This window comes from Polistes dominula, unplaced genomic scaffold (assembly GCF_049000335.1).
Source record: "Polistes dominula isolate Pdom_NZ unplaced genomic scaffold, Pdom_raw_medaka contig_15, whole genome shotgun sequence".
NCBI lineage: Eukaryota > Metazoa > Arthropoda > Insecta > Hymenoptera > Vespidae > Polistes > Polistes dominula.
Window position 1 is genome coordinate 6,687,902 of NW_028300915.1, and position 16,161 is coordinate 6,704,062.

The 16,161-nt window shown below is 31.2% G+C and overlaps 1 protein-coding gene across 6 annotated transcripts in view; it reads right to left on the reverse strand.

Annotated features, from left to right (window-relative positions):
* LOC107071848 (prominin-like protein) overlaps window positions 1–15,354 on the reverse strand; it is a 39,944-nt gene extending 24,590 nt beyond the window's left edge. For all 6 annotated transcript variants that reach the window (XR_001476503.2, XM_089170443.1, XM_089170442.1 and 3 more), the window contains exon 1: window positions 14,931–15,354. Coding sequence is in view for 5 of the 6 variants with exons in the window: in XM_089170443.1 (XP_089026569.1) it covers window positions 14,931–15,288 (358 nt within the window). In the remaining variant the exon portion in view is untranslated. The remainder of the gene's footprint in view (window positions 1–14,930) is intronic.
* Between the last annotated feature and the right edge of the window lie 807 nt (window positions 15,355–16,161).

The window sequence follows — 16,161 nt, forward strand, 5'->3', positions numbered from 1 at the left end:
TATTCTTCAAACTCTTACTATACCTATATTGTCACTACTTAAACGAGTAATTTATTGCAACAGTCTTTCTTCTTACTTTTTCCCCTTTTTTATATTAAAAATGTTCTTATTATATTATATATAAATATATAGAGTATATATTTTTATTTAGCTTAAAGACCATGAACTGAACTTTCTTTGCTATTGTTTACAAAGCTATTTTAAGATATTCATTCATCTCGTTAACTTACTCTTTTAATTCTTCTCTCATACTCCTACTTTCTTTATAAAGAATTATTCTTTATATTTTCACTATTCGCTTATTATATACAAATTGATGATTATCTGTTACCTTATTAAATACTATTTAAAAATCATTTTAAAAAGACTGGATATTAAATATGATAACAATTTGTTTTAAGTTTTGCATAGAAGTACAAAGAAATTTTATCTCCAACCCAATATATAGGAAATATCTACGTAGATATAGCACAGATCGAGATGATTATTATCAGCAATTTGTCCTAGCAGCACTACCACCAACCAGTACCAGCACCTGGATTTTCTCGAGCTCTTTTTAAGCTACCACCACCGTGATTCGTGAGAAACTACTACCTTATATACGATTCCTTCCTTATACCTTTTATTCTCTTTACTCGCAAAAATCATCTCCTCGAGCGAACTTTCCTCGATGGCATACTTTACGGGCCAATAAAGTTGACGATAAATCGACGAGAAACTTCGCTCGGTAGTTTCGCTTTTGACAAGGAAAGACGAGAAGAAATTGGTGGATAGAGGAAGGAAGGGATAGGGGGACGGGAGAAGGTAATGCCGTCGGTGAAGGGGGAGGGGGAAGCACACGTTTCCTTTATATCTTTTTATTTTTCTTCTTTCCTTCCTTTTTTTTTCTTGTTCATGTCTATTGCCAAGAAAAAATAATAGATTAAACGATTTTAGTACAGTTATAAAAGTGATTTCCAACCGACCAAAATATAGTGGTTAGTTAAAGTAACGAAAATAAATGATAATTATTTTATCCTCGTGGAAATAGAAGTTTCTCCGAATATAATTTTACTTCGGTTGTTTAATGATCTGAATCCTACGGTCTATGTACGATGAGCTCTACTTAAATCGGGATCACGTATTGCGAGCAGGTTATTTCGTGGTTTATTATTTACGAGACTTTTATCGTTTTAATACGGTCGATGACGATGGCAAGTGGACGATGTAATTACAGAAAGATGGAGTACAACGAACTTACGTCTTGTAAATTGTACCTTATAAAGACATATCCTTTCCATATACGAATTTATGAATGCATGAATGGTAAGTATATATTATTTACTTACATTTAAATAATTCCGGTTTCACATTGTATATTGCAAAAATTTAATTGAAATTTTGTTCATGTTCTTACCATAGGGTTTTGTTTATTTTTAACAGTTTCGTTTTTTAATTATTGGGGTATCATTCTCGTTAGAGAGAAAGAAAGAAAGAGTGGAAGTTTCATTCTTCGAACTTACGAGCTTTCTAATTCCCTTCTTTCATTATTCTTTACTTTTCCTTTCGCTCTTATATGAGAGATATTTCTTCGTGGATGCATAAAAGGTACGGCAGAGACGAGGAAAGAGCAACTAATGAAAGGTATGGAAAAGCGAAATGAACTTTGCCTTATAAATTTGAAGAAGAGGACTTTTTTATTTTTGAATACAATAATAAGAACTAGGACAAAAGGTAAATCAAATTGTAGTTTCATCGTTGGTAAAAACGTATTGAAAATAAATGAAAATTAATGAATATAATAATCCCAACTTTTGGATCAGTTAAATAGAATTTTCTGCGAAGAAAGAATACAAAAATGTTATTTCTGTAAAAGTAAACTTTAGTTTAATATACTTCGTTTTACTGAATTAACCAGATGCATATGCTTATAAAATATGTATGTGTCTTTGTGTGTGTGTATGTATGCACACGTATAAAAATACCTCAGCAAACGGTTCTATTTTACAAAGACTATTTCTTTTACGTTAAAAGCGTTCCTTTTTTATCGAAAAATTTTCGCGGTAATTTAACCAAGAGTTGTGGCACGAAAGGAACGCATTTTTAAGCAAGTTAAATGCAGTTCCCTTTACAAAAGATGGCTTCGAATCAAATTGAAAGAAGTTTATGATTGAGAGAGCATCTATAGTTATGGAATTGCAGAGGAAAGCATGCGATAGGTATTTATAAAAAAAAAAAAAAAAGGAAAAGAAAAAAAAAGTAACAAACAGAAATGGAAATAAAAACTAAATACATATAGGTACAATGTTTTTATTACAAAAGAAACAAAAAATAAAATAAAAATAAAAAAGAAATAGAAAAAATATAAAGAGAACAATCAATCAATAATGCATTCAGTTTCGTTTGAAAGAAATTAATTGAATAAAAAATGATGTCTGATATTCAAATCTCCGTAACACGTTCTCCGTTCGTTGAAACATTTTCTAGTAAATAGTTTAATAAGCTATTAATAGTAACACAGTAGGATATCTACGTAGAAAAATTCTCGACATTACTTCCTACATATTTAACTGCAACGCCATTGGATTAGACGAACAATGAACGTGGTGTAAAAATTTAATTGAAATTCCTTTCTCTCTGTCTGGAACACATCGTTCGCATAGTTATACTTGAAAAATATGCAATATCGAATATGGATGTAGAGGTATATTTGGATCTAATAACGTTAGTACGTCAAACAAATTCATTTAAAAATTGAAAAAAATTCGAACTCTACGAATTTATTATTTATTTTGTATGAAATACTTCAATTATTCTTTACTAGTAATAAACGTAATATTCTATACTTTTTTGCTTTTGAAAATATAAAACTCTCGTCGAGTAGAATATTCGCATTTATTTTTCAATATCATCACGTCAATATGCATTTGTGGAAACTAATTGTTTGTTTATATCACTTTATGCAAAATTAACGATATAGAAAACCTATTGAATGAAACATATATATACATACATATTTTAGAAATGAGAACGTTTCTTGTATAATTGTGCATAAACGTGTCCTTATATAGGGTGTGCCAATGAAAATCCGGTTCCTGAGAAGCCTACGAGAACAGGTACTAGTTTTTACGAAGAACTCGCCGTATACGACATTCTTTCTCGGTGGAAGATCGGGTTCTACCGAAGAACCAATCACGAAGTCCATTTCTCGCGTTTAAGTCGTAAAGAAAATTTCGTTAAACTTTTCATCCTTTTGCTATCGTCATTGAATGTGTCGTAGAGATGCCATACGATGAAGTAGGAAATTCATCGCTACTAGTTCTACATAAAAAAAAAAAGAAGAAAAAAAAAGAAAACGAAACTCACTCGAATACCTTATCGTATTCATTTCACAGAAATTCATTTTAAATAAAAACTTTTGACTATTTTCTTTCTAAGCCAAGCAATTAAAAAATTGCTTTTACGATTCGAATTTAAGCATGTAAACCATAAACACACGAACATACACTTGGGCGGATTGAAAAGTTTTGAATGTAACGTAGAAACAATTTTATAGGAAAAAAAAAAAAGTTGTTCTTGTCGAAGCTTAGAATTCAACCCACCCATGTATACATAAACATATTTATCACAAGTTCTAATTTAATTAAATATAAACAAACATAATACATTTCGTTAAAAATAAAAAAAAATCATAATTATAATACATGTTTAATATACAATGTTCGAAATGATTAAGAAACCAAGCAAGATACCAAGTATGCCAGACCTTTGACTGCTCTCATCCTAAAAGCGAGTCCCGTTTTTCTCTTGTAATTCATGCATGCAAACACATACAAACGTTTAAGTACACGCACGTTCGTGTACCGTACGTGCCAATGCACACGATGTATGAAACCACTTCGACATGGGTATACATATATGTGTACGTATCGTATTGTACACGAACACGCATCGCACACACGTTAATCCCTGTCTCGAGATACACATACATACGTACTTGGAAACTGGAAGTTCAACGCGCTGCTTAAGCGACGATTAAGCGCTATAAAGCGAAAACGTGTCCCAGCTACGCGAGTACTCGCGTATAAACGGTGCTCTGGGTATCTTATGACGAAGTTTACAAATCGAGTAGCATGTCCACGTACAAGTCGAATTTCGTGTAAGAAGAGGGCGGAAGAGTGGCGTTTTTAATTTTTTCCCTTTGTATTAGCACGGGTTATCCGTATGATCATCGAATTATTAATCTTTAATTTCGGATATTTACTACAGAAAAATATAAATTCATTATGAATATTTAACTTCTGTCATGATAAAAAAATAAATAAAATATTCATTAATTTTATTAATCAATTAAACTGTGATCAACGATTATATTCGGATATATGAGGTAGAAATAGTTATCGCTTATTATTAAATTAGTTAGTTATAAACTAAAACATAAAATATTATTATTTCTTCGTGACAAGTATTACATTTACTATATTTCTTCTTATCTTATAATTATTCATTTAATTCTAAATTAAAATCGATGTCATAAATTAACGTTAACCGATCAAAAAATTTATTTGCTTGATACGTAAAAACATTAGTTTATATCAGTTCAAAAAAGAAAAAGATCAAAAGATGGAGTAGGCAAGAAGACCGATAAGAGAAAAAAAAAGAGATGTTACCTTAGTCGATTGTGGAATTTCATAGGCGCGAGAATCGAATGAGATTACAGAGAAACAGAGATAGAGAGAGAGAGAGATAGAAGTATCATCAGAGATCTTTAGCTTATCGGCTATCTTCCTATCAAACACGATTAGGATCTTAATTAGGAATCACGTGTATCGAAATTGCGATCGTGGCTTGCCCGAGAGAGATTAATGAATGATTGTATATATGAATATAAAGAAAACAAAAAAACATTAAGAGGAAGAGGAGGAGAGAGGGAAAGAAAGAAAGAACAATTGTGTAAGATGAATTTGACTAGAGGAACGCATATTTATATCTAGCAATTAACTCGTGGTACCTTTCAAACTCTCTAAATTATTATTTATCTATAAAGTAACCACATATCTTCTATTCCTTGAATCTTTGTTTTTATGACGAAGAAAAAAAAAAGAAATGGAAAGATAAAAATTTTGATGCAACGAAAATTTGATAATAATATCACGGTATCGAAAATGTGTTATACCTAATATATATACGAGCCGTTTATTTTGAAAGTTGCCTAACTTCATTCGTGGTAAGAAAACGCATATTATTTACTTAATAATTGCCACCATTTTAATAGGAAATATAAATTTAACACCTTTAGATACACTTAAGCGGTATAACTCGTTAGTATCTTGTACGTATATTTTTCATTGCATTAAAACACAAACCCTTCAATATCTCGATTTGAACATAAATAGAGTTAGGCCATTTCCAAAATAAACTGCTCATATATATATAAGAAGATTATTTTTCGCGATGAAAAATAAATATTAAACCGATCCTATATACAATATAAGGAAATTTTTTTTAATGAAAAAAGAACGTCTACAGAAAAAGAATGAATAATTCATTCGATTCGCGCTATTCGCTTTCGGTGAACAAAGTAATAGTAATGGTTGACGTCGTCCTACCGCTCGGACGATCACGAGGATATCTCATCGACTTAGGGAATAAAGCTTCTGGGGGTCTTTGTTAACGCCGTTAAAACTCGCTGGACCGTAGAAAGACTCGTAGCCGCGTTAGTAAGTCCCGTTCGACGAGATGACGACACTTGGAAATTCAAAGTGTTTGCCGCGCCAGCGAACTTTGCTCGTTCGTGTTCACGTATCCACTTCGACGTGGGATATATAGACGTAAAGGATTGGATAAAAAGGAGACTACTACGCGGAATAAGAAACTCGATTTTATTACAAAAAGTATGATGGTGATAAAGGGGGAAAAAAGGAAAATATACGAGATAGAGAGAGATAGAGAGTGTGAGAGAAATATATATATATATATATATATGTGGATAATAAATAATAAGAAAATTATTTATGTATTACATTTTTGTGCGTGTTCTCTCGTATGTACGAGCCTGCTGCTGAACATTTTCTTTCGTTTTTTTTTTTTTTAATATGCTACCATTCAAAATTTCTATGCAAATATGCATACATATTGATCTAGATTCGCATGATTCGTGAACAATTTACATGGAAATTTAGTACGTATGTATTTCCCGTCTGTGTTCCATAGTTTGAGAAAATCAAATTTGGTTGGACGTAAAATGTCGTGTGAGTCTTTCTGAAAAAGTCGTATTTTCCCCCATTTTTCTTTTCTTTCTTTTCTATTTGAAACTCTGGGCATGGGGTTTTTCTTTTTTTGGGGGTGGAGGGGGGGGAATGGAAACGTCTACCTCATTAACGTCTCTCTTTGTTATCGTGATATTACTTCGTTACGCGTTCACCAAAGGAACCTTTTTTTTTGGGGTCTATTCGTTCTCATTGCATACGTCATTCAAAAAATTTCACGTAGACAATAATGCAATTATTCGTACTCCCTCTACGATGAATAATTTAACAACGAATATAACTCTCTACGTTGTCATCTGTCTGATATATAACGAGACTAACAATAAACTAATGTCAAATAATTTTTATTCGATGGAATTTATTGTTCAATAATCTATAAAATTCTATAAAATCAATATCTTATATTGTCAGAAAAATTCTTTAACAGATCGGTAAATAACCATATTAATTTGTAATTAAATTATTTCTAATAAAATATATATTATTGAAAATGAAAAAAATGACAAAATTAGTAAAAATGAAATATAATAATTTAAATAATAAATCTTTATTTTTTCAATATACTTATACATATTTCTATTCCACAAATAGTAATATAGTAGTGGGTGCTTCAAACTACATACTTTTTAAATTGTCAATCTTTGCGGTTTTCTAAGATATGAGAATTAAAACTAAAGCGCAACAAGAGAATTAAAATCGAAGTATTACCGAAGTAGGATGTCGAACGTGACCTCGAGCAAATTTTAATTAAACGCATAAGTAGAACACCGAAATCAGCACGAATCGATCAGACGTGGTTAATCGGCTCGGTGCTCTAGAAAAAGCGGCCAAGAGAAAAAGAAAAAGAAAAAGAGAGAGAGAGAGAGAAAGAGATGAAGGGAGGAAAGGAAAAAAGATAAAGGAAGTCTCGTTTTGTGTTGTCCTCAAGATGAGTAACTCGTATTAGAATTGAGATCACGAGCTATCTTTCTTTCTTTCTTTCTTTTAACACGAGCAGATTAATAATTTTTTTTCCTTTCTTTTTTCTTTGAATCCAATACGATAACGATCGGTGACAAGCAAGAAATAAGAATTTTAATTTTCATAGGAAAAAAAGAATAAAAAGAAAGAATGGTGTCGTTATTATCTCTTGTTTATCAATCATTTATTGACTGTATCTTTATTGGAAATTATTGTCATCCTGTCAGGTTTTTTTTTATTTACTCGAAAATATCTAAACAACGTAATATTATATAGTTTTATGAGTTTCAATAAAAGTCTGGATACCGTATTGAATCTTTTTATTTACTTAAATTCTCATCATAAATATACGTACGAACGTTAAAGAATCTTATTTCATTTACGATCAAGTGCTTTAAAAGATTAAACATCTACATACAGGAAAATCAGGACATACCAATTATCGTGACATTTGATTAATCATCGTACACAAGAAATTCATGATAATGTACAAAAAGATTGATTCATATCTTTTATCCGCATCACGATCGTGTTATAAGATAAAATTACGTTGTATTAATAGAAAACATTGCAATGCAGTATTATTATTATTAAAAAAAAAAACATTATATTTATCTTTTTGTTTCTGGATAGATATTGAAAGAAATTTATTCTTCAACTCGATTCAAAATTATCTTAAACTATTGATTTATAAACAATATAACAAGTATTTTTTTATTTATATACTTTGAAACATTTTTCATTATCATTATTATTATAAGTCAACATAATATCGTATAAAATAAATCAAATAATAGAACCCACATATAGAGTCTATCAAGGTTCTTCTATTTTTTAACACTTTCTTCACTCATCAGATCGAATTTTAATCTTTTTTTTCCTACTATCCAAATATACAAACACGTACCGGTATAAATCAATTTGCAAGTTATCCGTTCGTTGCTTAGAAAAGAAACTTTATTATCCGTAGAATGTTTAAATATCTACTAATAACGTTACTTTATTTAATTGATGCTATAAACAGTGTACAGGAATTACGTTGAACGAAGCGAATTATTGAAAAAATATTAAAGAATGTTTTTGTGCATAATTCGACGTATAATTCAATGTCGATTTCTAATTTACAACGAACATTCTCGTTCGATCGTGGAGGACTTTCTTTGTACAGTTCATGCATACAATGATCTCCTATATGTAATTGAGTGAGGGTGGAAACCGGGCTAGGAGAGGAGGAGGAGAATGAGGAAAGAAGAGAAAAGTAAAGTTTGCAATTGTAGACTCTCACTCATGCCATATGTACGACACGCATGCGATGACGAATTGCCATATGTATTCGCAATTGATTTTGCTGTATCGACAGGGAAAAAAATATTCCACAACATCTGCTTAAACATAATATAAATGGTAAACGCGTTAATTACAAATATTCATTCAGAGTTGATAAACGATTCAACTTTAGTTCATGTTTCGAATCTAGGAATAGTTTTATAGTAAATAATAATTTTTCTTTTTATATGAGTACATATTAATATGCAAAATTGATTGATTTTATAAAAGAACAAGAGTGAACAAAGTTAATAAAATTATATAAATTGTTGCATCATTTACTATTGAAGGAAAATAGAAATTTTTGTTGGTAAATGATTCTAAACCTAATGTTGTTAAAGAAATTAATTTTTATATAAGAAGCTAAGTGCGCTCATCAAGTGTTTTAATAGTAAAATTAAAAAAAAAAATAGTAGAAGGAAATTATTGCTTTGATATAAAAATGACACATATACATTGTTTTTTTCTTTTCTTTTGTAACAATTTTCTATTTTTATTGAAAGTATACCGACATAAATCAGTAATGATAAGTAATAGAAAGAAAAGATAATAATTAATAATATTAAACAGTACTATTATTTATCAACATTCATTATACATATATATATCCAAGTGATATTTTCATTTCCTTTATCGAGTAACTAGTAAGTTTAACGACATACTACAAGAGATAAACGTGATTTTTCTTTCTTTCTTTATTTTCTTTCTTATCTGTTCTTTATCAGAGATACAGCGGAGAAAAGACGATTATTTCGTATCGATAAATAAGAATTTCTTTATTTCTTTCTCTCTGTCTCTCTCTATTTCTTTTTAAATATTTCTTTCTTTCACACCATGTTGCGTATCTCCTTTTATCAAATGCATTTCCCATGAATTTTAAAGCGTTCCACACGCGTAAGTTGAATTCTACAAAGAGAATAATAAATCCCTATAAACTCGGTAGAAAATACTACTACGACGACGAATTGTCGAATAAACGCAACCAATTGTATTTAGTAGAAATAAAGATATATATATGTATAATTTGCACTGAAAGAATATCTTTTCCAATCTCACGTTCTCCTTGACACAGTTTTGAACTTCTCTCACGTCTCATAAACACGATTACGAAAAAAAGAAAATAAAAAAAATAAAAATAATAAAAAAGAAAAAAAGAAAGAAGAATGTCTTCATAATTCAAATAAAATTCCATGATAATCAATCAAAGGATATTTCCATAGATATTTGATCGAAAGTTCTCATTCAATCAGATTAATCCGATAACTAATTGTAAAGGTTAGTAATTATTCCCGTGACGATCGATAGACGCTAATTAATTAAGGTGAAGACGCTAAGAGAGAGGACAAAGAACAGAGACAAATCTGACATCGAGGGTTTATATATAAAAGTGCGTGGTTCCTGCGAAAAAGGACGAACGATTTCATGAAGATACTCGAGATTTAACTTTTTATCTTTTTCTTTTTCCTATCTTTTTTCTATCTTCTTTGTATATTCTTTTAATAGAGGAGCGGAAGTACAAGAGAGAGAAAAAAGAAAGAGAAATAGAAAGAGAAAGAAAGAAGGAAAGAAACAGACAGACAGAGAATAGATAAGGTTGAATTTGTGAGGTCTTTTGTGAGAGAGTCGAAAATCGATCGAGTGAACGACGAGTTGTACATATCTACAGGTAGTAAGCATTATTCATCGACGATCGAACGAACGTCTGTGTGAAAAAAAATGAATTTAAGTAAGAGTGTGCATGTGAATAAGATAGAAAAAGAGAGGAAGAGAGAGAGAGAGAGAGATAGAGAGATAGATAGATACATATACATATATATATATATAGTTTACAAAGCACCCTTTTTCGGTAGGTAATGGTAATAAAATTGAATCGAGCTGCCGCAACAGGAAAAGCTAGGATATTCAGGCAGATTCATTCGTAGCCACATGTCGGAAACGTTTGCCAGTGGCAGTGAATGACAGGACGAGATAATATATTTTTCGTCAATCCACGTAAATGGAACTAGCTTCGCTGGCTTTAAGTTAATTTCGTTAACGTCGACTATTCGGGTAGAGACTTTTGCAATACGCGGAATTATCAACTTGTATTTTCCCTTCGTCTATAGCAGATTATAATTTTTTCCAATTATATATCTTTTTTCCTCCTCGATTCTTTGTTATTTTATCTATTACGATGTTTCTTATTGTATATATATGTCTATTATGAATAGAATTTTGTATATGTTTCTATTATTTAAGTAATAATTATCTTTTTATTATATACATTTTTTTTAGTTTTTTTCTTTTTCTTAAAATACATACTTTAAAAGAAATAGGATATTACGAGTTATTTGTACTCACAGAAATAAAATACAATGAGTTATTATATTTACATTTCAACAGAGATAGGATATCGTTAGTTCTCTACGTTTTACAGTAGAGCGTTACATTTTACAAAATATTCGCATTTAATTGATTGAATATCTTATAAATTATTTCACGTATATAAAATATAAAATACAATAAATGATTAAAAGATATAAAAGATAATTGATATTCGTTAGTACTTTTATGTGCTATGCTCGCAAATGATAGAAATCCATTAATGTAATAGAATATTTGCCGTTAATTTTTAATTTAACAATTTATCTATAAATCTTTGTCGTTGTATAGAGGTTCAATGACGTCATTTAAAAAGATTATTTCATATTATGTTATATCCTTGCGATCAAACGGAACAAAAGAAAAATCGAACCGATAGGAGAGATGCGTCAACTGATCAAGGATGATCCATGCCGTTAGTGATGCCGTTACGCCTCGAGTATTCAAAAGAATGAGGGAGAAAAGAAAAAAGACGTTTATCAGCGCATATCTAATCGTGATCTATTGTAATATACGATGTGTATATTTACTGCTTCTTTTCGACAACTTTAAATATGAAACAAATAGCTAATTCGTGATATTGTGTGTTGAATGAAAAAATCTACTTCATTTTAAATAACACCACAATAATTATTTATAAAACCTAAACAGTTGTTTTAAAAAACATCTATACAAAAGAAATGAAAAGTAAATGCAAAGTAATAATATTATTCATATATAAAATTTATTACAAAATGTTTTATTATCTTGAACGAAGTAACGAAGAAAATTTTATTCATAAATAATACGAACAAATGTAGTTTGTCGTGTAAGTTTAACAAGACGATATATACAATATATACACAACAACACAACTACATGGTTTGTTATCGTTGAACTTTCTTCGTTATCAGTTTCACGACCGGAACCGAGCCCTATCCTATTCATGTTTTGCGAGAAACAGTGCCTACTATATACTTATCGCATTTCCGGAAAGATCATAGCAACGTACGCGCAACCGTATCACGATTATCAATAATTAAATTATGCTACATCGTTAAGAATTATGTTTCATTTTGTAAATCCTTTCCACCGATCTTATTTTAATTTTCATCGATCATTTGTGACGTAAAATTAATTTTATTTATAAAATAATCAAATAACATCGTAGTTCACAATAATTCAATAAACGAATATAACGTTAAACAAAAATAAACAAAAATTAATTTTAAAAATTATTATTTTATATGTAACACACACACACACACTTTCTTTTTTTAATTCCATCCAAGTAATAGGGGTTTTTCCTAGCGTCAAGATTAAAATTAAAATCGTATTGTAAAGGTAGAAATAATGTTTTCCTGGTAGAGTTATATCAAAGAACGAAAAGAGATCGGGGCGGCGGGGTGGGTGCGTGCATTCATCGAAACTCTCTCGGAACAATCCAACAACACCGTGCTCCATTTTGACGGGAGAAAGTCCCGATGGACGTGAGCTGAGTTACTGATTTTAAAGCCGATTGATATTTGCGCGCAGACGTCATTCGAAAATAAATTCATTGACAAGCAGAAAAGTTGATTCGTATTGCAAGGGAAATAGTGTGTCTATGGACAAAAAAAACTGAGAAACAGACAGACAGACAGACAGAGACAGGCAAGAGACATCTCTACTGGGTGATGACGAACACGTTGTGTCGTCCACTATCAACTTCCTGCTAGACGTGAACCATACTAACAGAGAGAGAGAGAGAGAGAGAGAGAGAGAGAGAGAGAGAGAGAGAGAGAGAGAGAGAGAGAGAGAGAGAGAGGAGTGATGATCTATCTTTCCTTCTCACACTCATATATTTAACACGCGTACGGGTCGTTGATCCAACTAAAAAGAGCATTGCATTCAGTTATCTCGCCAGACTTTTAAAATAAAGTTCAAATAAAGTGTGAAAGAAAGAAAGAAAGAAAGAAAGAATAGGGGAAGGGAGGGGTGAAAGAAAGAAATTTAAAAGACTTGCAAATATAGTTGCATGGTTTCCCCCCTACCACGCCGGATGAATCGCGTACGAAAAAAAACGTATATATGTATGTACATATAATATACATCTCCTTTTCTCTCTTTCTTTATTTCTTTTTTTTTTCTTTCTCTCCCTTCGAAAAATCCCATAAGGTTGATGTACTTGTCTCGACGTTGCAGACGAAAAAAACGAGAGCTAACGGCTTGACTATCCAGAAGAAGAAAGAGAAAATATGTAAAGAAAAGAGAGAAAGAGAGAGAAAAAGAGAGAGAGAGAGACAAAGAGAGAGAAAGTAAATCTATCAGAGATAGAATATATGAAAGTAACAAGTTTTGAAAAGCCTAGATAACATTTTTATCATTCACTGATAATTATCGATTGATTCGATATATTCTAATACTATTTTAAATTAAGATCATATTACGATATTATTACGTATTTCTGTTGTATAAGGAATGTGTAACGTAATAATCAAGAAATAACTTTATCCGTTCGTTCATTTGTTCGTTTGTAAGATATCGACACAACAGATATGATATTTCGTAAAAGCAGGCAGTAGACAGGGATCCGGTTCTTTCAGAACTGGTTCAAGTATTTGCTCTATGGACGTTGCCCTACGATTGGAGAAAAGCTTAATATGGTATGACAGAAATAGAATTAATTTCGTAGACGTTAGTTGACATTTTCTTTTTTCGTATTTTCTTTTTCTTTTAGAAACGAAATAGTATATAACTTAGTACGTACTATATACATACGTTTGTACTAATTATTAGAGAGTATTAATAAATTTATTTTATAATTACTTTTATAATTACACTTGTTTAATTACCAGCACGTATATTTGACGAGTAAAAAGTTTGCTTTTTTTCTATCATCGATGTTTGACTTCTATCGAAAATCTGTACACTGACATTATTATCATTTCAATCATTCTTTCCTCGTAGTTGCAATGATTTGCTATCCAATTATTCGACCTGCATATACGTGTTGCTAGGTCGAATATATATTCGAGATATTTAAATATAGCATGTTTGGCATAGCTTATTAATTATATTTAATGATTTGTGTTGACATTATATAATAATAATAGAAGTAAAAATAAAAATAAAAATAAAAAAATAATAATAATAATAATAATAATAATAATAATAATAATAATAATAATTTATCTATATAAAAATCATTTGATAAATATGAGTCTCAAATGGAATCGTCGTATTTATAATGGTCGAACGACACTTTGGTTACTACCCACACGTATATATGTATATGAAACGAAACTCAAAACAAAGAGAACCATCAATAAAACCGAAAAATCAAGAATATCCAATAAAGTCAAAATAAAAAAGCAAAGCACATTTGTTCTATTAAAGATGAATTTAATAGGAAAACCTATGAATTCATATAGTCCAGGAAAAATTCGTTCAAAATACACATATCGATCGAATTTCTTCCTGCTACTGCTACATGTAATTATCTTGAGATAATGAATCTTTAGTACATAAAAACAAAGTACAAAATAAAAAGAAAAAGAGAGAAAGAAGAGAAAAGAGAGATAAAGAGAGAAAACAAAAGAGATTCTTTTTTATCGTGGAATGAAAGGTCGTTTGACAGCGATCTGTTTACCAACAAGCTGCCGGCCATTTTCCCGCGACCCTGGCGGCGCAGGGCGTAACCGTACTTTTCTAAGAATCCTAAGATATTTCATTTATTCCCGTTTTAAATTTAAAAAATATATTCAAGCTTTAACAACGAGGAGGTCTCATATTTCGTTAGCATGAACGGAAGAAGACAGAGGAAAGGATGAAAACAGGGCGATGATGTGCGTAGGTGGAGAGTGTTGCTTCGTCTGATGATGTGCGTGCTTGTGCGTGCGCGCGAACGAGAGAGAGAAAGAGGGAGAGATGAATAGAAGGGGAAAGGACGAGACACAAAAAGAGAAAGAAAGAAAGAGAGAGAGAGACAAAAGCAGACTAAGGGAAAGACAGAGAAAGACATATGGGTATATATGTATATGTATGTATGTATGTAATAAATATAACTTGATTTACCTTCTGGATAAGCCTGTTTACTTTGAACAACATCGATGAACATGTTGGTGACGTTGTAAAGCTGTCCCATTCCCTTAGGATTGAACTTTGTGGTGGCGTTGTAGGGTAGTCCTGTCGTGTTGACGGTGGTATAATTAACAGCTTGTGATGCCATAATATCATTCAATTGTCGATCGAGATCTTCGCTGATCACTCTCATACGATTCGCCAGACTTTCTTGCGAGAAAGCCGGTTGCAAAGATATAAGAATAAGAATGACGAGAGTGCCAATGGCAGCGCGAAACGGGGGATGATGACAAGGAACAGCATCGCGAACGTTTGCCCGAAGGCCACAGTCGCGAGAAACACTAAACAACATCGCTAATGAAGCGACTTGCGCCCGGGACGCGTCGCTACCGACTGATCGACGCTCGCTTCGCGCCGACTAGCGGAACGACCGAAATTCGGAACGCTTACCCCCACTCCTTCCATTATACATATCTCTCGTCGGTTCCACTCGCTTCGGTTCCACTCGTTTCTAACGTTCCAATGAACGCCATCTAGTCGTATTTTATCCTTCCTTCCTAACCGGTCGAGTCGTGCACGCGGTAGTTTCATATTTATAGAATTCACAGTTTGAGTAATGTAACATAAAATTTGATTTATATATATATATATATATATATATATATATATGTATATATTTATGATATACTTGATTTTTGTATTAGAATTTTGTTTATCTTCGAACTTTTACTCGATAATATTTTTAATACGAATTTTTATCTAAACACTATATATTTTTATGAAATATTCTTTTTCATTATAAAATGTTGTGTTGTACGGACAAATTTGAAGTAATTAATATGTTTCGTCTTGGCGAAAGATATAATGTTCTTTTCTTTATGTACTTTCAACGTTAGTCGCTATTATACTCCAATTATCTCAATGATAGACTACCATGATGCTGCATTACATATTTCTCACATAATAAAGACGCAACACCGTGGAAAGGGAAAGCATGTCTGTTGAGCATTATCGTCATCGTAGTCTCACGTAAATTAGTGTGAGAACCAAGAATGAGAAGATTCTAATTCGGTTGCCGTTAAAATGAATGCGTCACTCAATTTCTTTATTGTTTGAAGAATTCATTTGTACGTACCTCGTTTTTTAATGAACGTATACTTGAATACAAAGGAATATTTGAAATCAAAGAAATGAAACTAAACAAATATACATGTTAATCATTTCT